This window comes from Vespa crabro, chromosome 18 (genome assembly GCF_910589235.1).
Source record: "Vespa crabro chromosome 18, iyVesCrab1.2, whole genome shotgun sequence".
Classification (NCBI taxonomy): domain Eukaryota; kingdom Metazoa; phylum Arthropoda; class Insecta; order Hymenoptera; family Vespidae; genus Vespa; species Vespa crabro.
This window is the reverse complement of record NC_060972.1, coordinates 4,868,809-4,892,633: the sequence shown is the minus strand read 5'-3', so window position 1 is coordinate 4,892,633 and position 23,825 is coordinate 4,868,809. Positions and strand designations below refer to the sequence as shown.

The following is a 23,825-nucleotide window of genomic DNA, read 5'->3' as shown; positions in this document are numbered from 1 at the left end:
AACGAAACTCGCTTATCGTCACATAATCATCCGACCATTTTCTCTGGTCAACGAAAGATTTAATTGTGTACCTAGTGGACGATAATAAACGAATTTCAGCTTAATTCTCGCGAAAGAGCAATTCTTGCAATTGTGTCGATCGTTCCATTTACGATGTATTATATTTTGTTTCTTTTTAACGCGACTGACGAAAAAGTTTCCTGGAAAATCCACGCGAGTTGATTAACAAGTTTCGAAGGAGCTTCCCCATGTTGTAACCGAGTATGATAATCCTAAACTCTGATAATCCCTTTCATGTCTTTGCTCCTTTGACACGACTACAGGTTACGTACGAACAAATTTCTGATTAATTATCATGAGAATATTTATCCTTCGTTGAATTATTCTTTTTTTTTTTTTCAGACTTTACGAAAATTTAAAGTAAGTTGATCTTCATAAAGGAAATTCAATTCCTAAGCAGGTAAATTTAATATAATTTAATAATCCTTAAGAGATTGAAAAATACAGACAGTGTTTAATAATAAACAAGATTTATTGCAATTTTCGTAAAATCATTAAGAGTTCTTTTCGACATTTTCGTTAGTTAATGACGCATTAATTTGCAAAAACTTCTACAATTAATTTTGTATGACAATGCACGCTTTTCCAAGTCTTTTCAAACGACGGAGAAAATGATTAGCTATATCGAAAGAAATAAGAACCCTAAGAACTTTGATGAAACTCGTATTCGCTGGTTTAGAGTAAAATCCTGCCAGAAACAAGAATTGTTGATTACCACATAGCGTTCCACTTTCACAAAGTTTCTAACAATGAGTTTATTGGAAATTTACTTGTGTTAGTTTCAGACTTTTAGTGGAAAACAAGATCATAATAAAAATTCTATTTTGAATTAATATGAAAGAAGTAATAGAAAATACGTATAAACATTCTCTCTCTCTCTCTCTCTCTCTCTCTCTCTCTCTCTCTCTCTCTCTTACTTTAGACTTTTTACAAGACAGCGTCGAGTTGACGAAATATTTGAACAGAATCTTTAAAATGCACGCGTTGAAGAAGCAGCTTTCAACTGTACCGTCTGCTTACCTCGTCGACTAAAATGCAAGATCTATCTTGAAAAGTAGTCCGACCGTCGGACTATATCGTCGGAGCAAATCCTCTGGAAGAGAAGAGTCGAGTAGTCGCGGCATTGTGTGTAGAAAGTTTTCAATGAAAGCTGAAGAAGTATTTTAAGGATCTTGATTTACTTATTATATTTCCACTCGTGTTTGGCAAGAATAAATGATCATGAAAAATAAATCAAGTTATGAACATTTAATAAGATCCAAACGTATCTAAATTTTAATAAAAACATGTTATTTGAAAATCTCGTAGATCAAGGTAAAATCATGCTCGGAGTTTCGATATGGATGAGAGGAGTATACCGTTCGACAATCTTTTATCTCTCTCACCCTTTCATATCATCTTTAATCGCAATAGCTGTTACGTTTTCCCTATTCTTTGTGAATAGCCACCAAGGACACGACGTTTCTTCGGGTCGGCAACTTTCTTCTAAAAGCCGTCGTTTCGATGTCTCTCATCTGTCGCGAATAAAGAGACGTGGTAGGGAAGGGAAGGAGGTGGAACGTTTGTAAGAGAAAAACAATCGAAGAGAAAGAGGCGAGGAGAAAGAAGAAGAAAAGAAAAAGAGAGAAAAAGAAGAAAAATAGCCAAGAGCTCTGAGCTGACATCGCTCGCTTCTTACCAAGGTTTTACAATGCATCCGGGCAAGGAAATGAGAGAAGAGTAAAAGAGAGGAGGAGAAGGAAGATGAGCAAGTGGAGGAGGAGAGACAAGAGAGTCGCGTCTACGGATGAGCCAGCTCTCGAGTGGATAAACGTAGTCGCGAGTCATTAATCGAGGAAGACAAAAAAAAAAGCAACTCGAGTGGGGAGGTGTTCATACGGCAGTGAAGAGCGCTCGAAACGAGCCCACGATAAGTGGCCGATTTGTTTCGGTCGTGCATGTGTTGAGGAGTGCATTACCGTTGCTCTATCTGCCGTCAAGCTTCCCTAACTCCTCTGTGTGTGTGAGGGCGCGCGCGTTATATATTATTTCTATCTACATACATCTATCAACGGGTGTATAAACGCACATCGCTTTCGTTGCCTTCCTCTTCCTCCTCTTAATATTCATGAAACGAATAAAAATTGAGCGCGAGTGCTGGCGTTCAAACAGGCACGTTGCACGCCCAATAAATTCCTTCCTTTTGTTCTTTAATGGTAAAACTCGAGTACGCGTGTACGTTGATACCTACATACCGACGCTTTGTTGCAAAACGATTGATTCCAACGAAATACAATGGATCCTATCGTTTCCTTTTAATTCTTGAATTATTCCAATCATTTTGCTTTGTAAAAGGGTTTCTTTAGTTCGATTTCAAAAGCTTATTTATCGAAGAAGAAATTCCTGATGCTTATTTATAATGAAATTATCACGATCGAATAGGATACTGGTGAAACGTATCTCCTATATAGATACGTAGATACATATGTATGTGGTACAGGAATATACATCGGTCTTCTCACGAAGGTTCCATCGGAGCCTCAAACGACGATGAGGGCCGCTTGATTCAACCCTTAGTCACCGTCGTCAAATCACTGTCACAGAATTACTGTCGCGATGTGTCTCTTAGACGGGTTTAATTGTCTCTCGTGCGCGTTCAACTCGGGAGACACGATCTCCGTGCTGAGATATCGACGAAAATTAATGGATTATCGCGTTAATATCGGAGCTACATGCATCTGGAGAATCAACGATGGGAGAATTTTCTTCAATTTTGCAGACGACAGACGAGAAGAGAAGCTCTTAAGAGGCTTGGAAAAAAAGAAAAATAATTATCGCGAAAATTGATCGAATACATTTTGTTCAATTTTCATTCTATCATTTTAATTTTCTTTTCCGTCTTTTCGACTTGATCATAATACTTTATCACTGCATTTTCTCTCTTTCTCGCAGTCACGTTTATTTCTTCACTTTTGAGAAACGCGCGGCACTTTCACGGAGTACGAGCTCGCTTTTCGTAAAATATCACGCTTGTAACTTTGCCATACGGAAGGGACATGCTAATGTAACTCTGCTCCAGAAATCTGAGGCTTAGTTTGCCTTTGGTACTGTAATACTCGAAACTTCGTGACGCTATTTAAACATGACACCTTGCTATTTGTCGCACGCCGTTAAATAAGAGAAAATAGATAAAACTTTATTGTCTTCTTCTCATTATCGTGACGAGATAACGTCCAAGTTAATTAGGAAACAAAAAAGAAAAATGTGACCGTTCTGCCGGAAGATGATAAATAACGTGGAGTAAGATATACGGGGAGGAAGAACTTTCCCCTTCGTCGTTGATCTCGCAAGTCGACGATGTGCTTGACCATAACCTCCAAGGGAAAATCGCCTGGACGAAAGTTCGATAAAGCTATACGACGCGATAACCGAGAGAACGTCGCTCGAACGACTATGGAACGTTCGAGAAGAAGCGCCCTTTGAGAAAACACTGGATAAGTGTACTTAGAATGACCCTCGCGTGGCTCGGGATCACCTTCTTCGGCATATCACCTTCCTTCTTTATTCGCTCTCTCTCTTTATATATATATATATATATATATATATATACGAGCTTACGTACGTAGAGACTTATCCAGGTGCATAGAACGTTGGCTGGTCACGAAGAAACGTACGCATTTGCTCTGCAAAAGTGCGCATATAAAATTTGCACGCGACGAACATCGAATAAAAAGCAAAAGCGTGTAGCGCGAAAATACGTGTCATAAAATTCACATTAAAAAGAAAAAGAGAGAGTATAGGTTGAACGATAAAAGAAGAACTGCAAAGCAGGCGTGCGAGCGAGCGAGGGAGAGAGAAAGAAAGAGAGAGTGGGCCAAATTGCCTTGCCACAAATTCCCTGCTAAAAAATGATTTTCCACGCTGGCGTGTCACGATCGAGGCCGATAAGAGAAAATGAGAGCAAATGAAAGAGATGAGAGAGAGAGAGAGAGAGAGAGAGAGATCAATAGATAGAAAAGGGAGAAAGAGGAATAACGTAGAAAGGAAGAACGTTCGTTTCCAGGCTCGTTTCGACCCTAATTACCTATTCCAGCGGGTTTTTGCGCGCGAATATGGAAATCAGGTGACATACTATAATATATAGGTATATCGTTTGAAGATCGCGAATGCGCGTGAGAACTTATAGGAAAAGCCAATCGGGAGGGCTTCTTGTAACGTTATAGTGAATCGATCGGCCGACGTTGTAACGAGATGTGCCACGCGCATGTTGCTCGAAATTACGTTAGAAAAATTGCGGCACATTCGTGTGTGCCGAGCCTCGATGCGGCATGCGTTCGGTCTGCATACATGCACCAAAGGCGCATACACATATACACTTAACTCTACCAATACCGTTAAATGTTTCCCTTTCCTATGATCTTCGAAGGCACTCACGATAAAATAGAATGCAAAATTGCGCACGTTCCTGTGTATACCATCCGTTCTCGAGTCATTAAACACGTTAGTATATTTATCGAATATGTGAAATGATATAAGCGTCTCCACAAAGTAAGAAATATATCGTATTTACTACGTATATGCTTCTATTTTCGTCTACTGCTATTTTCGTCTCTAAAATAAAAGGTACTCGTAAAACGAAAATTGGGATTCGTATCTAAGTTTGATTAACTCCATTAATAAGATAACGTCGCAGAGAGGTGGAAACGAAGCAGGAAAGGAATTCCGAGCAAAGATTTGCCAATGAAAAATATGATGAACCAAATACGAGAGTCAGTTCCGTATCCCCAGAGCTAAAGGAAAATTAATCATCAAGATATCCGCGGACAGCCTATCGTGTGGAGAGAGAGAGAGAGAGAGAGAGAGAGAGAGAGAGAGAGAGAGAGAGAGAGAGAGAGAGAGTGGGAGAGGGGAAGTAAGAGAGGAAGGCTATCTAATTAGCCAGCGTTTCAAGTTCGCCGAGTTTTCTTCCAAATCAAAGAAACGGGGGATTAACCAGCGCGTTTTCTGCTACTCTCTCGTTTCTTCGTCCGTTCCGTTCGTTCTTGTTCTTATTTCTCCTCCATCCTCTTGTTTTTTCTCGCTTCCTCGTTTTCATGAAATTTAATTACGTCAAAATAAGGTTGAACGAAGGTAATTAATTTTGGATTCCCTCCTATCCCGAGACCCTATTCCACCCCATAAAAGTTTGATCAGAAAGTTTTGGTAGCCGAGCGCTCGTCGTCGCGTTGCTTACCTCTTCTCTTTTTCTCTCTCCTTGGTTGCGCGTGCATCTGTCTGGATCCGGCCATTTCGAAAGTATCTTTTTAAGGTGCCGTAAAGACCGAAACGACGAATGAACTCGAAGATATGGAAGAGTGGATGCCGGCATCCCTTAATCTTTCCTCCTTCGTAAAAGTTTCTCTCCTCGCAAATCTTCCGCCTCGCACTTCGTCTCGGACCTCCTGGGAGACTTCCCGAAGGGAATACAGGAAACGAGCGTGTAAATCAGAAGACATTCGACTTTTTAAACAGATTACGTTCTTACCGCGGAAAGACGAAGGTATCTACCTCGGGCTTGGAAGACTCGCCGAGAAGACTCGTCGGAAAGAAAAAAGAAGAAAAAAAAAAGAAAAAAAAAGAAAAAAAAGAAAAAAGAAACAAGAGAGACAAGTAGATGCAAATAGATAGAAAAGAAAAGGGAAAAACATTCGTGAACTCGTTTTCAACGCAAAGAACTATTTCCTGAAAGTTGAAACATTTACAAATGTTTCTATTCCAACACGTAATTTTCTAACCAGGAAATTTAATTTTATCGTACTCGTGTCATAAACGCGAAACGGACGAACATTAAGGTTACGAAGGATGGACGCTTTACGATCGGATTAATCGTTATTCGCTCTGGAATATAACGATCCAAAGGGATATACTTAATCTCCCTCGATATACCGGCAAGATCGCTAAATTCGTCGAATGTCGACGATTCGATACTCACTCTCCCCCTATCATCGTAGAAAGCTGGTACAAGTGGCTATCGCGAAATTAATTAAAACCAATCGACTCCTTGCGACGCGGAAACTGTCGAAGGCAATATATATGTATCTACGTACATACGTAGATGCATATAGATCGGAGTTGGAACAAACGCGGTTTACGCTCGATCACCAACGAAGGAAGACTAATTAAAGCCGGATGTGCTCGTTGTGCGATTAGTACCGTTCACCGAGTAATATCTGACGATGAAAGGGAGAAGGGAGGTAAAGGGAAGCGGCGAAAACCAAGACAGCTCAGGTAGACCATGTCGAAAATTTCTCCAACGACGTAAGGTTACTCCAAGGATTTCTCAATTATCCGAATGGAATGTATGATGAACTAGAGAAGGAGAAATGTTAAAAGGAAAACGACAGGAAAAGGGACCGAAGGAGAGACGAAGACGATGAACGTTGGAGAGGGAGCGAGAGAGAAGTGACAGCTCATCCGGTGGGACTTTAAGCTGAAGACGTCACCGGAGTTTAGCGAAACGGTTAAAGGAGCGACCTAACGAGAAGTCCCATTGTCCCAGCGGATAACTTTCCCCTCCATTAACCGGTCCACGCGATATGCTCCCCGATGTATCAGGAAATCCCATAAGAACAAATTAGCCGAACTCTGACCTCCGTCACGAAACCGGCCAAAGACCCGGTAGAGAGGAGAGAGATGGGAAATGTGCTCTCTCTCTCTCTCTCTCTCTCTCTCTCTGCGCCTTTTTCTTTCTTATATACTTTGGACGGAACAAAGTTCGCGTAGAAACCGTGATGATTATTTGATAATCCTTCTTCTCATTGGCAGAACGAATACGTATCTATTTCTCTGAAAGTTCGTAGTAAAGTTGGTTGGTTCGTTCATTCGTTCGCTCATAGATTAATTAAAAATATTCCTTACCTCTCACCTCTTCGAAAGCGATTCCCCGCTTGTCTATAAATTACTTGTCTCATCGAATATGCTAGCCTCCCAACGTAATAATAACGCATTATCTTTCTTAAGCGCTAAATGCAATATACTTCATAGCGTATCACCTAACTTTATCGGGCTCGACGTAATCCATCCTTCCTTTTGATCACTCGGCGTCGTTCTTCGGTTCTTACGGGACGCGAAACTATCTCTCGTCTATTGCAGTTTCTTCGATCGATCGATACTACGTAATATTTATATCGGATGATGGTCACTTTTCGACGAGTTTACTCGTCCCCATACATTACGCCTACTTATTTTCTTTTTAATTTTAAATAACATGGATTTTCGCGCATCTAGCATGCCCTATATGTACATATATACATACATACATACATACATATATATATATATATATATATATATATATATCCATCGTTAGATTAAATTTAGGCCTATCAATTTTGTTAGGCCTAATAACAAGTTGTGCGAAAATACAAATGCAGTCGATTCGATGAGTTAAATAAAACTGATATACCATATTCGAAATTGTTATCGTTTAAAAATCAATGTGGTAATGGTTGGAAACCGTATCGTTCGTTCAATGCGCCTCTGCATTTCATTCTGTAAGGAAAAGAAGAAAGAAAAATCGAAAGAGTAAACCCGACGCTTGGAGAATTCAAAGAAAAAAGAAAAAAAACCCTTTAGGCGTCTTTCCGATTCCACATCAAGACGAGCGTGAAGAAGCGACGAGCGGAGCGAAGAAAAGAAGAAGGAAAAAGTTGGAAAGACCGGCCGAGAGATAAGATAAGGCAGTGAGAGTTTAGCGAGAAAAGCCGAAGGAAAAGGTACCGAGCGGAGAAACGTTTAACGCTTCTTTCCATTAACTCGTCGACGTCGCGTCGTGCCGTGTCGCTGCAAAGTCGTCGTCGTCGTCTCCTTCTTCTTCTTTTTCCTCTTCTTCGTCCTCTCGTCTTCGTCACCAGACGTATCGCGGAATCCCCGAGGAAGGAATTAGGCAGAGGGCGCATTTGTAGACGTGGCGGGAGCTTAAAGGAGCACGAGAGCATCGGATAAGGTCGACCACCTGGCTCGTATTTCAACTTCACCTCCTCGTAGTCTAGCAACTATAGTACTACGGGCGTCTGGGATCGTCCGTCGGCACGAAAATCCTGCATTTTCCAACGTAATCATCTTTCCCTTCGAGAATCGAAGAAAGGGCCGTTATATCTTCCGCAGGAATAAACGATCGAGGCGACCTCTTCGGGGAAGAGAAAAAGGGACATGTCGAAAGCTCAGCAAAATTAATTTCAATGATGGTCGTCGAACGAGAATTTAACGCCTTCGAGATAATTCTTTTACTTTTGTCCTTTCGAGAGGAAATCGAACATTATCGGGATGATCTCCTTTACTATCGATCGCAGAATTTTTATAGTATCAATTATTATTCATTTTGATTCAACTTTATTCGATCGTCGAACACGTTGTTTCCGTCGTCGTCGATGAAAAAAAAAAAGAAAAAAAAAAAAAAAAAAGAAAAAAATAATCGATTCGTTGATCTAATCGTAGAGGCTTAAATGGCTTAGGGAATACCAAGAGGAGTCCTTCGGAGAAGAGCCTCGATGCGGAGTAATTCGAGCGAACATCGATTCCCTTGTCGCCGAGTTAAAAGCCGGATCGTGCGAAGCTCGTTCGATCCAACGATGGAATTTTTTGGGTTAAATCTGTCTTACACCTAGCCACCCACCCACGTTCTATCCAACGTCCTATCCAACGCCGATGCCAAACGGATACTGCCAGTCTCTGTAATACCATTTCCGATATTCTCTATCTAGTTTCTCCTCGCGTGAACTCCACAATTCATGTGTTTATATTGGGGCATTCTCACGCGCTCCACGGCTCGTTCTAAGCCGAATAGTTTTTTTTCTTTTTTTTTTTTTTTTTCTTTTCTTGCGGATTTGCATAATCATATAGTAACGATCTATTGAATTCTTCATAAACGAAAAATCGACGTCATTAAGTAATAACTACGTTGATGGCATTATTATGAATTTGCAAAAATAAATGATAACCTGTCGAACGGGCTCAACCCAATTTCTTTGATATACAGAAGATATACAGATTAATAATATAATAGAATTTGTCGATAGGTACGTTTCAATAAATAACCACGAAAGAAATTAAATAAAAATTGTCCAAATAAACAGAGAAATAGTAGAAAAGAGACAAAAGAGGTTGTCAATCGCATTCCTCTCTTTCACGTAGTCCTCATAACCAATCGAAGTCACACGGTAGATTCAGCTGCGGTCGTTACACGATATCAAAGGCTATCGGAAACGCGGCGAACGAGTAACGAGAGAGAGAGAGAGAGAGAGAGAGAGAGAGAGAGAGAGAGAGAAAAGGGATAGAAAAAGATAGGTAGGTTTTTTCCGACGTAGGCGTTAATCTTGTAATTGGGACAGAGACTCAATCACCGGACCGAGTTTTGGCTCTGGCGCTCTTTCATCGTTATCCGCATTCTAATATAGCTGTCGTCGTTTCCGAGACTACGACTACGACGACGAGCCTTCTGGAATTGCAACGCTGATGTAACCCAAATCAGTCACTCCTGCAATCGTGCTTCGGCCGATATGTGTGTGCGAGCTCTATGAGACCGTAGCTACGAGAGGAACGAGGGAAACGAAGAGAAACGAAGAAGAGACGCTGCAAGTAGGTAAGGAGGGGAAACTGTGCACGGGATAACGAGTGAAAGATGAAGCGAGAGAGAACAGAGACGGTGGTGTATACGATAGGAAGGCAGCGAAACGTTGCAGGGAGAAAACGTGCGAACACCTCGGGCGAAACATCACGTTCGACCTCACATCGAACCGGAAAATTGTACGGCGCGCGAAACAGACTCGGACCAATTTTTTTTCCTTTTTTCTCTATCTCTCGGTCCCTCTCTTTTTTCCCTTTCTACCCTTTTCCTCCCACTTTCCACCGCCCCCCTCCCCCTTTCCACCCTTTTACTCTCTTTTCCTCTTTTTTTATCCCACCACGTCGCGAATATATCCTACGCGTTTCATATACGGTTACCATTGCGAAACGAAAATATATGCGATCACGAGCCTCCTCTATGTTTGTTCGCTGCAAAAACAAAACGAAATTTTCGCGAGAACGTAGAAAAATTGCAATCGAGATTTCTGCAGCGCTTTGATCGGCAAAATTTTTATCGGTTTCTCTATTTCCGTTGTGTGTCCGATATATATCTATATACATATATATACAGATGACGTGTTGAAAAGACTATAAAAAAAAAAGAAAAAAGAAGAAAGAAAAAAAAAACCTAAAAGAAAAAAAAGAAAAAGAAAGAAAGGAAATCTTACGAAACAAAAGACAGATAAACGTGTGAAGCAATAAGAACGTAACAGAGAGAATGAGTATAAAAGGCAATTGCGAACGACAGCATCGAAATATTTCATTACAATATTAGATAGTTTTCCAATTCTCCAAAGAAGAGTACATGTTCTAATATTATTGATCTCGTGGACGTTTAAAATAGATTCGCGCACTTTCAATAGGGTCTTTTCTTGTCATTGTCTTGTGTGGAAAGCAGCTCGAAAAATTCCATTCTTGTGATTCTTAATAAAATTCCTATTTCGTTTACCTTCCATTTTATGATTGTTTTTTAGCAGGGTTTTTACGGTAAAAAAAGAAAAAGAATTTCTCTCGGATTTTGGCTAAACGGATCGACGAAAGAGAAACGATTACATGTACAGCATTAGTTCGAATTAAAACTTTTGATATTTCAGTAGATAGTCGAAAGAACAGAAAAGATGTGAAGGAAATAGAAAAAGTGGACACACACGCGTGCGCGAGTTTAATTCATAAGCCTGTAATCGTCCGAGTTCAGCTAACGAGTCTATTCTCTCGAGCAGTCTCTAAAGGTAAAACTTCCATTGAAATCTGAAATTATCGCCGTCGCGATGTCAACATTTTTGCCCGGTAAATCGAGATAATTAAACGCGAAAAGCATCTAACGGCGTAACGAGTCCATTAAAAATGGCATGCTATCGCAATAACAAGTTTTTCTTTCGCCCATTTTAAAAAAATATTCGGTAATACCGATTGGACTGGTGAAAAATCTTGGCGTCGATAAATATATAAAAATACGTGATTCTATACGATCTAGAAAAAAAAAGAAGAATAATACGAGAAAAAGAAAGAGATAAAAAAGATTGAAAAAAACGAACGAGATAATTCAGACTGATATATATATATATATATATATATATATATATATATATATATATATATCATATATATATATAATAACGTCTTATTGTTCGTTTGAAAAGTAGTAACGATTTCGTTGATCGTGCATGAACGATAACCGCATTAAGTTTTTACGATAATAAAAAATAGAGCTCGCGTGTATGCCAACGTGTCAAGTAATTAATACGATGATCGATCGAGTTCGTGTGTCGGCCTGAACGAAGTAGCGCGTTCTTCTCGCAAAACGTTATTTTCGTCCTAAGCTTTCTGCGAATTGGCCGCGTGCGTGAACGGATTATACGTGCCGCTGAAAGTAAAAGGATTCATTAATTGATCAACAAGAGGATGATTAATTATAGTCAACCAGACGTATTCGCCCTTAGAAACTAAGTTGTATTTGGTAAATCAATTGGAAATCGATCGTTCGACAATTTCTATTAACTTTAAATATTTCAAATTATTTCCTTCTTATGCGAAAGAAACTATACAAAATTGGGCCTGTTATGACTATTGCCGGGATATAAATGAAACACGTCAGCCATGATTAAATGAAAGATCGATTAATTGAAAGACAAATATGCCGAAACATCGATTATTACAAACAACGCCTGTGGGCTTTAATACCTCTAACGGGCAACGAGCCCGTAAGTTCATTGGGGAAGATTCATTATTTCGAAGGATCATATAATAAGCGAAAATCATTGTAATTATTATTTAATCATTACGGGCAATATGTAGTTTTATTCGTATTTCCCTTCATGTTGTTCATAGATTATATCCCGTCATTGCACTCTATTAAATGTATTTTACTCGTATTATTAGGGAATAACGATAAATATATTATAATATCGTTACATTGAGATATGAAATAATTTGAAAAATTATTTCTTTCGATCGACGTTCGATTTCTCGCACGTATCTAAGGCACACTATTGAGATTAAATTTATCTTCCTCGAGCGTCGACGATCGTCAATGATCCTTTCGGAAACGATCGCTCTCTCGGCTCTTGGTATAGCTGCTAGGGGTGAACGAAAGATGACAGTTTTGCGATAGGATCCGACGTGCCGGAAAAAGACAACTTTACCTTCGAAACGGAACCTTCTCTACGAGACTCGTCATTCGTTTTTAACACGTCGATCCCGTATACATTGGATAGAACTATGATAAACTTTAAATCAACAACACAATTAATAAGACGATAACGAGGAGATAGAACTTTGATAGAATCATTCTCGTTATTGAATGTACATTAATAGTTATATAATAGTTATTATACTCTATAAATTATTTTTCATTTTATCGTCCAATCGACTCTTTCGATTAACAAAGCCAACGAATAATTAACCATTTCCAGAGGGATCTTAATGAAACGTTCGTTTAAATCATAATCTCGAGTTAAGTTTTTTTCGAATCTTACAAGACGTCCGAATGATCGAGAGGAAGCAAAAGGCGAATAAAACGATTTAAACTTTGCCTGATATACCACTCGAACGTTCCTTCTCGTCGATTCGTCCGCACTTCGGTTAAACGAATCGACGTCGAGAAAGTACGTACGGTTCGCGTCATTAGCGCGTACACTAACTCCCATTAATTCTTTCATTCGGCAAAAAGGTGATCGATCGTTCTTCCCGTCCAGGATGGTAAAGAGAGCTAGGTACGTCAGAGGGAGAGAGAGAGAGAGAGAGGGGGGGGGGGGCAAATAGGTAGAAAACAAATCGCTCTGTCAGCCGGTGTACTACGCGTTCTTCTAGCGAATCGCAAAATTCATACTCGACGTAGAAACTGGAAAGTTTTCTTAATAACGAATTCCAACGTCTGTTAGGCTGTCTCCACTGTGTAAGTAGGTCGCTTCGCATACGATCCGCCAGTTTGTATCTCCTTTACGATTGCCATTGTGTTGCTTTCATCTCTGATCCTGTACTTTATTATTTTTGCTCGTTTCGATGAACGAAACCTCGTTGACAATTATAAACGAAGATCTCCCTTCTTTTTCTTTTTCATTGAATGTAAAAGAAATTTTTTAAACAAATATCTACTATTTCAAACGTATTAACGATAGCTCTTCTAATGATTCATCGTTATTTTGTTGGTTGTATCACCAAGGTGGTTCAGGAAAAGATATACATCGTGTAACGCGTGTATATGACACGTATGTATGTACATAGGTTCTCGTGCTTGCGGAAAACAAGTACGAAACGTTGAAGCAGCCAAAGAAAAAAAGAAAAGAAAGAAAAAAGAAAGGTAACGATCAGAGAGAAGGCGAATATGTGAAGATGCGTTTCTATGTCATCTACGTTCGCGAAGCACGTATATACGTATATAGGTATGTAGATGCGTGCACGAGTATGTGCACGAAACGAGAAAAAAAGAAGGAATAAAAGGAAGGCTCGTCAGATTGGCACTCGACTCCGGAAAATATAGTAAGCAACGCCACATGGCGCGTCTTGCTCTCTCCGGTAAAAAGTATACCAACGACGAAATCACTTTTTGCTGGTGAACTAAAGCGTCGAAGGGTTGAACGATCGCCACGGGGGACTCGAGTGCTTGGAATTCTTTTTCTCTATTTCTCTTTCCCCCTCCCCCTCCCCCTCCCTCCTCCTCCATCTTCTTTCTCTCTATATCTTTTTCTTCGTTTTCCCTTTTTCTTCCTTATCTACGATAAATCTACGCTCGTCCCTACGATCGCTTAACGCTCTCCTGTGATAATTCTGCTCTGACGCGATCGTTTCTATTTCGCGCGTTTCTCAAAATTTATTACACTATATATAAAAATATATATATGTATATATGTGTATATATATATATATATATATATGTATATATATATAGATATGCATTCCAAGTCTCTGATATTTAGTCGACTCTTGTTTATTCGTGCGTCAACGACACTTTCTATCATATAAAAAAGTAATACAATTTTCAATGTTTAATTCTCGCTCAATCGAAGAGAACAGCACGTTTATATTATCTCACGGTTCGTTGATGACACGAAGGCTCGTACGCGCCAAGATTTAGCTGGTTTCACCGATGACGGGGTGACAGAAAAATAGTAAAACAGAGAGAGTCACCATCGAAAAACTATCAAATTTCGAGAGCATCGATAGACATTTACCAATGGTACGTCAAAAATTCATTTTCTACCTTTCAACTTGTCAATACACGTTTACCATATATTTCCCGATATTCGGGAAATAGAAAAGACTCCGTCTTTATATCTCATTGCAATCGTTATCAACAACATAAATGCGATTTGTCAACGCACGATCGTTTTTACGCGCTTTTAATTCTTTGAGCTAGCGCTCTACGTTTAATTCGTTCATTCGTTCGAAACTCAGACTTCCACTCGGTCGACGTAGCACACGTTATCCTATTCGCACAATGGGACTTTGATTATCCTACGTGAATTAGAGTGAACAAAAATTCTGCATCGTGGGCACTCTCTACGTGCATCATCGATGTGACTATTTTTTCGGAGAGGCTCAATCCTACCAAAGAAAACTATACGAGAATTTTAGCTCGTTGTCCATTCGCATCTTTTGAATCGAATTATTGGCTCGGATATTGGACGGAAGAAGTTATATTCGTGCTTCGTATTTTTATCATCTTCGCACAAATCTATAGAATTAATTGAGATATATGTCGATATAAATGAGACAATTAAGAAGACAATGAAGAAAGCATTACGTCATTAATAATAAATAGATATGATAATTTAATTTAACATGCCTCTATATATTAGGTACTCGTGAAATTTTTTAATCAAATTTTTCTTTCACCGAGAGAGATCACTCGAGAAACGGAGAAGCATCGAAAGAATACCTGATCTTAGATCGGATCCGTGAAATTCGATAAGTCGCGAACAAACGTCAAAATTGTTCGACGAGCTCTCGTCAAAGAGATGAAAAGGAATTCTCTCTCGCACGAATTACCAGGAACAAGGTAACTTTGTAGCTTCGCGAGTTCTCTGTTTCTATCTTATATAGCAAACTATTCCGACTATTTGAAGGTATAGTTCGAGATACTTTCTTTGGGGAAAGCTATCTCTACAACGAATCAAAGTACTCGACAATTTCCCGCTTATCCCGTTTATACGTAAAACGTGAGAGAGCAAAGGAGGAAATTAGGATAGTAAATACCGTGTAAATTGTAATCGTACGTACCTTGATGAAATGCCGTTTTGCCGGTAGAGACGTGCCCAACGGCAGGATAAGCGGCAACGACGGCGTGTCCAATGCCATCGACGCCGAAGAATGTGACGATAGCCGCGAGCACAAGGATCATCTGGACTGTCCTGTCACCTCTTGCTTCCTCCTCGACGTTACGAGCACCAACAGAACGACAAGTTTGCCCACTCATTCCTGAGTTCACACTCGAGACACTCGAGAACGATTCACCGATCGACGAATTGGAGGGAGGAGAAGGATCGTACGATCGAAAAATTGAGATTCGCGCGGATATGAAAAAGAAAGGAAGAAGGAGGAAGGAGAGGGAGGGAAAGGAGGAGGAGGAGGAGGTGGAGGAGGAGGAGGAGAGAGAGAGAGAGAGAGAAAGGAAGAAAGAGGAATTGGGAAGGAGACGACAGATTGAACGTTCTCTCTCTTACTTCCCCTCTTGCGTCCCGGATTAGCGCACCTGATGTCGCCTGGAGCGCCTTCTGCGTGCGTGGCACGTGCTCCGTGCAGCTCCCGGCCAAACGACTCCGCACATCTCCTTCGCCGCTTGTCTTCGACTACCTCCACGAGGAAGTACGCGGTTAACCTCACCGCGCTTGCCGCCTGAAGCTTCCCGCTTCTTTCGCTTTTGCTTTCTGCCTCCGGCGCCTCTATCCTTGCCTCTATCTTCTTTTATTCTCGGCGAGAGACAATCGACGAGTTTACGGAAAGGAAGCGAACGATGACACGAGGCAACGTGATAACCACGCGAAACGCTAGACCGAAGAGAGCAAACTCTAACTCAAGGTCACGAGCACACGACAAAAACACGCTATTCCTCTCTCTCTCTCTCTCTCTCTCTCTCTCTTGTTTGTACCAGAGAGAGAAGAATCGTCCGGTTTGGTTCTATCTCGCGCGAATAAATATACGAGAACGAGCAGGATAGTTCGTTATAGGTTTTAGATCTCGCAGGACGACGACGACGACGACGACGACGACGACGACGAGAGAGAAATTCTCGGCCTCCACCTCCTCCTCCTCTCCTCTCCTCTCCTCTCCGCCACCACCACCACCACCGCGCACCACCTCCTCCTTCTCTCGAGGCCGGTCCTGGTCCCTCTGTCCCGGGCCGTAGACTGCTGCCTGCCTGCTCTTCAAAAGCCTCGGAGTACTGAGTACGCTCGGCAATTCTCCACCTCCGACTCCTCGGAGCACCGCCACCACCACCACCACTACTACCGCCAACCGCCGTCGATCTCTCCTACTCCAGCTAGCCAGCCAGCCAGCCAGCCAGCCTACCTACCTACCTACCTACCTACCTACCTACCTACCTACCTACCTACTACTACTACTACTATCATCATCCTCCTTCTCTCTACCTATGCGAGGACCACCCTCAGTTGCTCGACGCCGATAAACTTCGTACGGGTATCCCCTTCCTTCTCTCTCTCTCTCTCTCTCTCCCTCTCTCCCCCTCTCGCTCTTTCTTTCCACCTCGCACCCTTCTTCTTCCTCTCCTGCAGGTACAAGCCGTCGCACGGGGAAAACGTCTCTCTCGCGGCGCAAGCGCCAACGAAAGCCCGTGCCCTGATGCCCGGGCACTGCTGCTGCCACTGCTGCTACTGCTGGTGTTGTTGCTGCTGCTACTGCTGCTGCTGCTGCTGCTGCTGCTGCTGCTATTGCTACTCCTGACTCCGCTCCTCTATCTCATCCTCTACCACCGTCGTTCCGGAGATCGACTCTCTTTCCTTCTTCTGTCTTGCTCCTTCAATCTTTCTTTCTTTCTTTTCTTTTTCTTTTTATCGATGATGTTCTCTCTCCTTCCTCTCGTTGTTCCTTTCCAAAAGTATCCCCTTCCTGTTTGCGACTATTCTCGCAAAATTTGACTCGCTATACTTTCGTATAGATCCATCGATTCTCCGGATTGTTGTCCCATCTGACAATCCGAGAAAGTCGATTGTGTAGGTATTTTATATGATGTCGACGATTAGACGCGAGAATACGTCTTCTTAAAGTACAATTGAAAATGTAATTTTTTCTGTATCTACTAATTTCATTTTACTTTGCTATGCAGTATACGTGGATGTTGAACGTCGATGTATGATGTAGCGCGCGTGACGTATCAAAGACATTTTACGGCAAAGGATTAAAAGGGATAAGAGGACTTTTCGGTCTTTGCGTTTTCAGCGACACGGGAATCTAAAGAAGAGCTGTCAAGTTTTCTTCAAGCGTCGTGGTCAAAGGTCAAAGAAAGAGGAAAGCGATCGTCTGGAAATGACGGGGGCACGCGTATCTGGCAAAGTTCGCGGATGCCGACGTCAACGTTGAAAGCCATTGGATCTCGACCTTGAGTTAGACCACGACGATCCGACGTTGCTCACCTTTTTCTCCCTCCTTCTTCTTTCTCCTTCGTGAAAGAAAAATAAATTGAGAAAGAAAAGGAAGGGGCGATATCGTAACGAGCTTCGTTATCGCTTTTCACCAAAATAAAAACAATTTTTCGTTCGAGTTCGCCGTACGCCGATCGATAAGCGTGGACAACAAGCCGAAAAGAAGAAAATAAGAAGGAAATCGTGACCTTCGAGTAAAGGAAGACTTTTCGTTCGTCCAAACGATGTTGCTACTCAAATCAAACGCATTTTCGTTGCAATTATAATATATCTATATATAGTGTATCTTTCGTTCGTTCTTTTTCAGAACGCTCGGTAATATCCGCCTACAAATTCAACGAACTGTTACATTTGCGCGCTCACCTCAATGTACCGCCAGAAAGCACGATGTGAATAAACAAATAAATTCATTTTTAATGCCGATGAAAATTACATAGTAAATCTCGGCGCAACGAAATTCACGCGACATTTCCAACGAAATATTTTGGCGCATCAAATTTTGATTACACGGCTTTTAAAAAGAATAAACAGAGGGGAGAGGGGAAAACACTAACAAAAAAATCAATAGCCGTAGGCGATCGTTAAGAATTATCTTGAAAATTGTGTTGTATACGTACTACGAATTTCTAAAGTCCAACGGGTACTGAAAGTCTGTCGCACTCGCCTTGGGAAAATATTGAAATACAGTTTAATCATTTTCAAACGTGTTATCGACTATCCAAATATGCGTATTTTAAGTTGACTCTTGGACGAATAAAAGAGCGTGTTGCTCTATCGTCATCGAAAATGACGCAGTCGTAACTAGTTTTACAGATCGGACAGTAATATTAAACAATCGTTGACAACGCCTCGGCTTTCGAGACACGAATGATTTGTAATTGATCTCTACGGCATACGCGACCTTTCGTCTTCCCCTCTTAATCACCTTCGCTTCCGAGAATCTCTTTCCTTTGTTTACAAACGCGATATCAAATTACGTATAGCTAAAGCCAACAGCGGTTACAGTAAATATCATCAAGGTCGGCAAATTCCAAAGAATTTTAAATAATAGAAATCGTATATGTGACGAGGTAATAGTCGATCGTAGTTACTCGTTGGAAAGGAGTTTTTAATAAAATCGATCGGGTAATAGAAATTGTATCTTTATTACGTACCATCTGTCCGAAGTATAGTCCTTATGAAGCAATTAGCACGAGAGATCTACGCAAATCGGCGAAATCGATTTGAGAAGACACCGTACGAACGAGACGAAATTTAAAATGACGGAAATGATCGTCGGGGAATTACGAGGTACGATCAGTAGTCTCGTTAACGAGAGTAGACGTCTGCGATCAACTCGACCCGACCCACGTCACTGGGTGGGTCGTGAAACTACGGAGGGTAATGTGTAATCGACCTTGAAGACTGAATAGAAACGTTGCACGTTCTCGAGAACGTTTAGTCGATCCATACTCGCGTTTCTATCTTGAGCTATAATGAGACTATGGGAAGGTTCGGACAAATTTGGTAAAAAATATTACTTAAATAGATATACTTTTGTCTACATGCATGGGTACATATGATGAATAAAATTACGATCGAGTCACAAATTTATGCAACGTCGGACGAAGAAACAGAAACAGAAACAGAAACAGAAACGGGAGTTACGAAAGGGAGGTGCTAGGAGGTATTTTAAAAGAATCGGAAAGCATCCGTGCATCTTGGACGACGCTAACGTCCAACGGAAACAGTTTAGAATGAGCGACGATCGACAAAGGAAAGGAGTCTCCCTTTAGCAAAAGTAAAAGCTCTAGCTTGGCTCAGTCTGTATCGAGGAAACAACTTGGAGAAGACGTTATTACCACCATGCATCTTTCGGGTCTCTTCTATCTTTCTATCTCTTTGCTTTTCTATCAGAGCTCGATTGATTTTCTTTCCTCGTAGATGACTCTTCTCCGAGGGAAGATCTTCCAAGCTTTCGATTGGTTCGATAAACGAACCAACCCAAACAACACGAATTTCTTTCCTTGAGTTAACGATAGGAAGATATAACATGAGAGTATCGATTTGATTTAATCAAATATGTATCGCGAAGAGAGATGGTCATTTGTGAAAATCAGAAAGATGGAAGGGGGGAGAGAAAAAATAGAAATTCATTTCTGAAGCATAGAAAGTGTGCTTTTAAACGCGCCCCTAAAATTCCTATATGAAAGTAATAAATTAAACGTCGACTAATTAAGAGAAACGAGATGCACCGTAAGGTGTTCGTATCAAAAAGTTGAGAGAACAACTCCGATATTGGCTCGTATTAATTGAAAGCCGCGCCGGCTGAGATCTATCGGATAAGATAAATAGAAAATCGAAGTTCGAAGTAAGTTCGACGAGATGGAATAACTAAAATTACAGGAATTAACTTTGCTCCGTGGTATTGCATAACTTTCTCGTGGAGCTGCCTAAAGTGACGTTCGAAATATTTGCTAAGACGTGGGAAACGATTGAACGCGATGTCTGGTAATATTTTCTTTTTTTCCTTTTCTTTTTTTTTTTTTTTTTTTTTTTCTTTTTCTTTTTTTTTAATTAAGCTCGCGTCGAAGAGGAAAGAGCATCGATGTGAATTAATAATTAATTAATCAAGGTAAACGTAGGGCGATTAATTTACAACGGCGCTATGCCTTTTCGAAAGTTTTTAATAGTTGCGTATACACATAGGTTACCTTGTCAATCAATTTCCACCGAGGTGGAAGTTTGTAGAAATTTCTAATGATCGGCGTTAACGAGATCTGTTAACGTTGAAAGCATCCGTGCTTTTCGTGGCGGAAGACGAGAGAAAGGAATTAAGGACGATGGAAGCGATTGTTTCGAAATTGAGACCAACTATTCCATCGTTAACGTTAGATCTCGCGAGGTGAAGTCTTTCCGCGACTAACATCTTTTTGTCCTTTTATAAAATTTCTAACGAGCACGATTATCAACTGCACGGCCGAAACGTCGACGTTTTCAACGCGATAGTCTGCGACCAAAAAAAGCGTATCTTCCTAAAATATTCTAAAATAAAGTATTACAATGTAACGGAGATAGTTTCGCATTCGGAAAGTTGCAATACTGTGAAATTCATTAGGAAGAGATTCAAGCGTACATAACTCATATGTACATGCGTGCAGGAAATTTCGACGGTAGCAAAAGTTCGTCGCTGCTTGCAACGTATTAACTAAACACACGCACGTATACGTGTTTGCTTTCTCGTTAGTCTGTCTAAAATAAATTTTCCGTCCGTCGATTCGTACGAGAGACCGTAAAATTACTAAAATATCGATACTGGAATAAAGAGGGAGGGGCGGGGGCAGGGGAAAAAATGCAAAAAAGAATAATAACTTTCAGTTCGTTTCGCGTGAACACGTTCCGTTAAGCGTTCGAGCGTGACGCACTGCGTGAATGACCATTACAAGGGGAATAATAATGATTATCGTTAGCAGCGTTACATATATAGAGGCATACTAATTAAAAACAAAATTCCTCCTCGTAGTCGAGGTTCGTGACGCTTTTAGCAACGATTTTGCAACCCCGATCAGTGTTTACCCATGCTAATTAGCGCGAGCGTCGTACAAATTCGTATAATATTTCGCGCATATAGGTAACAAATGAAACAGCAGCGAAGCGTGAAAGTAATTAATTGCTCGCATTAGCAACGCCAAGGAAAGGCCATTGATTAACCTATTGCGCGCGCCAAGCCTGATGTGTTAATTTCTAATAATTATTTCCGCGCGCTTAATGCGCTAACTCCTATCAATAAACCGATGTCCAACGTTTACGACTCACGTTAATGACGTTAAAACGCGCATCCCAGCTAGGCATGTACATAGATAAACGTAATGGGCATGCATATCTACATGTATCTTTGCTATAACATCTTTCTCAAAGATTAGTTTTCGATTCGACGTCGATATTACCATCCTTTGTCATGACGCGTATTACACTCCCTTATTTTTCTTCTCTCTAGGTAGTTATTTCTTTCTCTCCTTTTATTTTGTTCTCTTTTTGCGTTCGCCACCGCAACACCGACCTTTTCATAATCACCGTAATAAAATCACGGTGCTGCCGAGGTAGCTCGCTTTTATGACCCCTTTTAACGCGTCTCTAATTAATTCTTGATACACCACCAAGACCGACTCGCGATAATCGTATCCTACCGTTCCGAAGTTTATTTTGCGTTAAAAGGAAATAGAGGGAAGAGCCACGGAGTGCTTTATTATACATCACAAAGTTACTCTCAAGTTCAACTATCAAGCGTCGATTAATCGTTATATATATATATATATATATATATACATATATATTTTTTTTCTTTCTCTAACGATAACGTTCGAAAAGGAGTTAATAGAAAGTTCGAAAAAGAGAAAAGGTATACAGGAACAAAAAAAAAAAAGAAAAAAAAGAAAAATAAAAAAGGGAAACCTGTAAGAAACTTACGCCATTTGAAAAGCTACCCGTTCCTCTTCGAGTGGCTCAATTTCAGGATCGCCAAAGTTCATACTCGCTTCACTTTCGGAACAGGGTAACTTTTCAAAATACTTTGCAGAAAGAAGCTCGGTCTCTTTTCGAGGTATAGTTTCGTGTTCGTTCTTTTAAAAAATGTACGCTCGAACGATCTCAAATGGGAAAGCTCGTACCACATATTATTTATACCTATCTATAGTTGCTGGTAATTAGGAATATCGACACAGTACTATAGTAAAAATTTTAAATCACGAGGTTGCAAGTACATAGAAAGGAAATATCAATGCATATTCGTTTGCTTCGTCAAAAAATATCGAGAATGTGTCAAGGATGTGGAGTGATTTAGTATCTCGTTCGTAAATCTCTTACTCGTCAGCCACTCGTAGATTAAAAGCTGTTCTCGTCGAGATCGATCGAAGACAACATCGACGCGTTTACAGTATCGATTTATACAGTGACCTCAAAAAAATGATCATTCTATTTTACAATCTCAACGAACTTTTTGTGGAACGTATATAATGCGAACAGATCGAAAAGAATTAATGTATAGTGGGAGGTTTTATTGTCCTTCGATCGCAAAGATGGGATTTTATTTGGTATACAGGCGTTAGTTTTGCTACGTAAACGTATCACTTGTGAAATAATTTTTAAAAGAAATATGATCCTTTAATGATGCCTTTAAAATGCCTCTGTCATACGTAACGATCGCGTACTTATTGTTAAGGTAGTCCTCTTAAAAAGAGTATGGAAGACAAGTAAAAGTACGAAAGCAATTTTACGACATACGCACGTATCGCGATCTTCTTCTTATTAAAACTTCTTATATAAAAAGGTCTGATTAAAAATCTCTTTATTTGTAATATTCGATCTTTCCCATTCTCGAGAACGTACTCTTATATACTCTTACATTTTCGCAAAGTAGAAATGGTAGAACGCAAAGAGCCATTAATTGAAATATTCTTTTGCTCTTTGAAATTGGTATACTTTTCCGAAAGGGAATAAAAGGTCTGAGCATGTAAATGAAATGCAAATTCGTAGTATTATAATCCAAGGTATAAGATGATATTGAATTGTAGTGAAATTTAGTACAAATCTTTGGTCGATCGAAAGAAAAAAGGAAAAAAAAGAAAAAAAAAAAAAAAAAAGGAAGAAAAAGTCGTTCGAAGGTGCACGAACAAAACTTTCGTTCGGATAACGTTGAGAAGGAGAGGGATAAGAAAGGACGGAGAAAGGGAGGTAAAGGGAAGAGGGACGATTCATCTTCCTCCGACGATTTCTTATACGTACGAATTGAAACTAAACTCTTGAAACGAGTTCAGGAGCTCAGACGATTTGGAGAAGTTCATTAATTACTTGATTAATAATTTGTATAATGTCCACGCGAGCTCTGAAAGACGCGAAATCGAAATGAGGTTTACACAAGCACTCGTCTAGCTAGCTTCCACGGTTGCTCGACGTTCCGTAGCCGAGATCTCAATTTCCGGGATAGGTAAGCACGTTACAAGACCGTCAGAGGGAACCAGCAGGAATAGAGGTATATGGCTTAAAGCGAACTCCTTCTCGATAGTTAATTATTGGCGGGAAAACTGATTTGCAAGTACATCCTTTATA

At 40.4% G+C, this 23,825-nt stretch overlaps 1 protein-coding gene across 1 annotated transcript in view; it reads right to left on the bottom strand.

Annotated features, from left to right (window-relative positions):
• Positions 1–16,396, bottom strand: part of LOC124430344 (lachesin-like) — a 50,839-nt gene extending 34,443 nt beyond the window's left edge. Inside the window, exon 1 of the mRNA XM_046976756.1 lies at positions 15,361–16,396. Within this exon, the coding sequence (XP_046832712.1) occupies positions 15,361–15,556 (196 nt within the window). The 5' untranslated portion in view covers positions 15,557–16,396. The remainder of the gene's footprint in view (positions 1–15,360) is intronic.
• Positions 16,397–23,825: the final 7,429 nt, after the last annotated feature.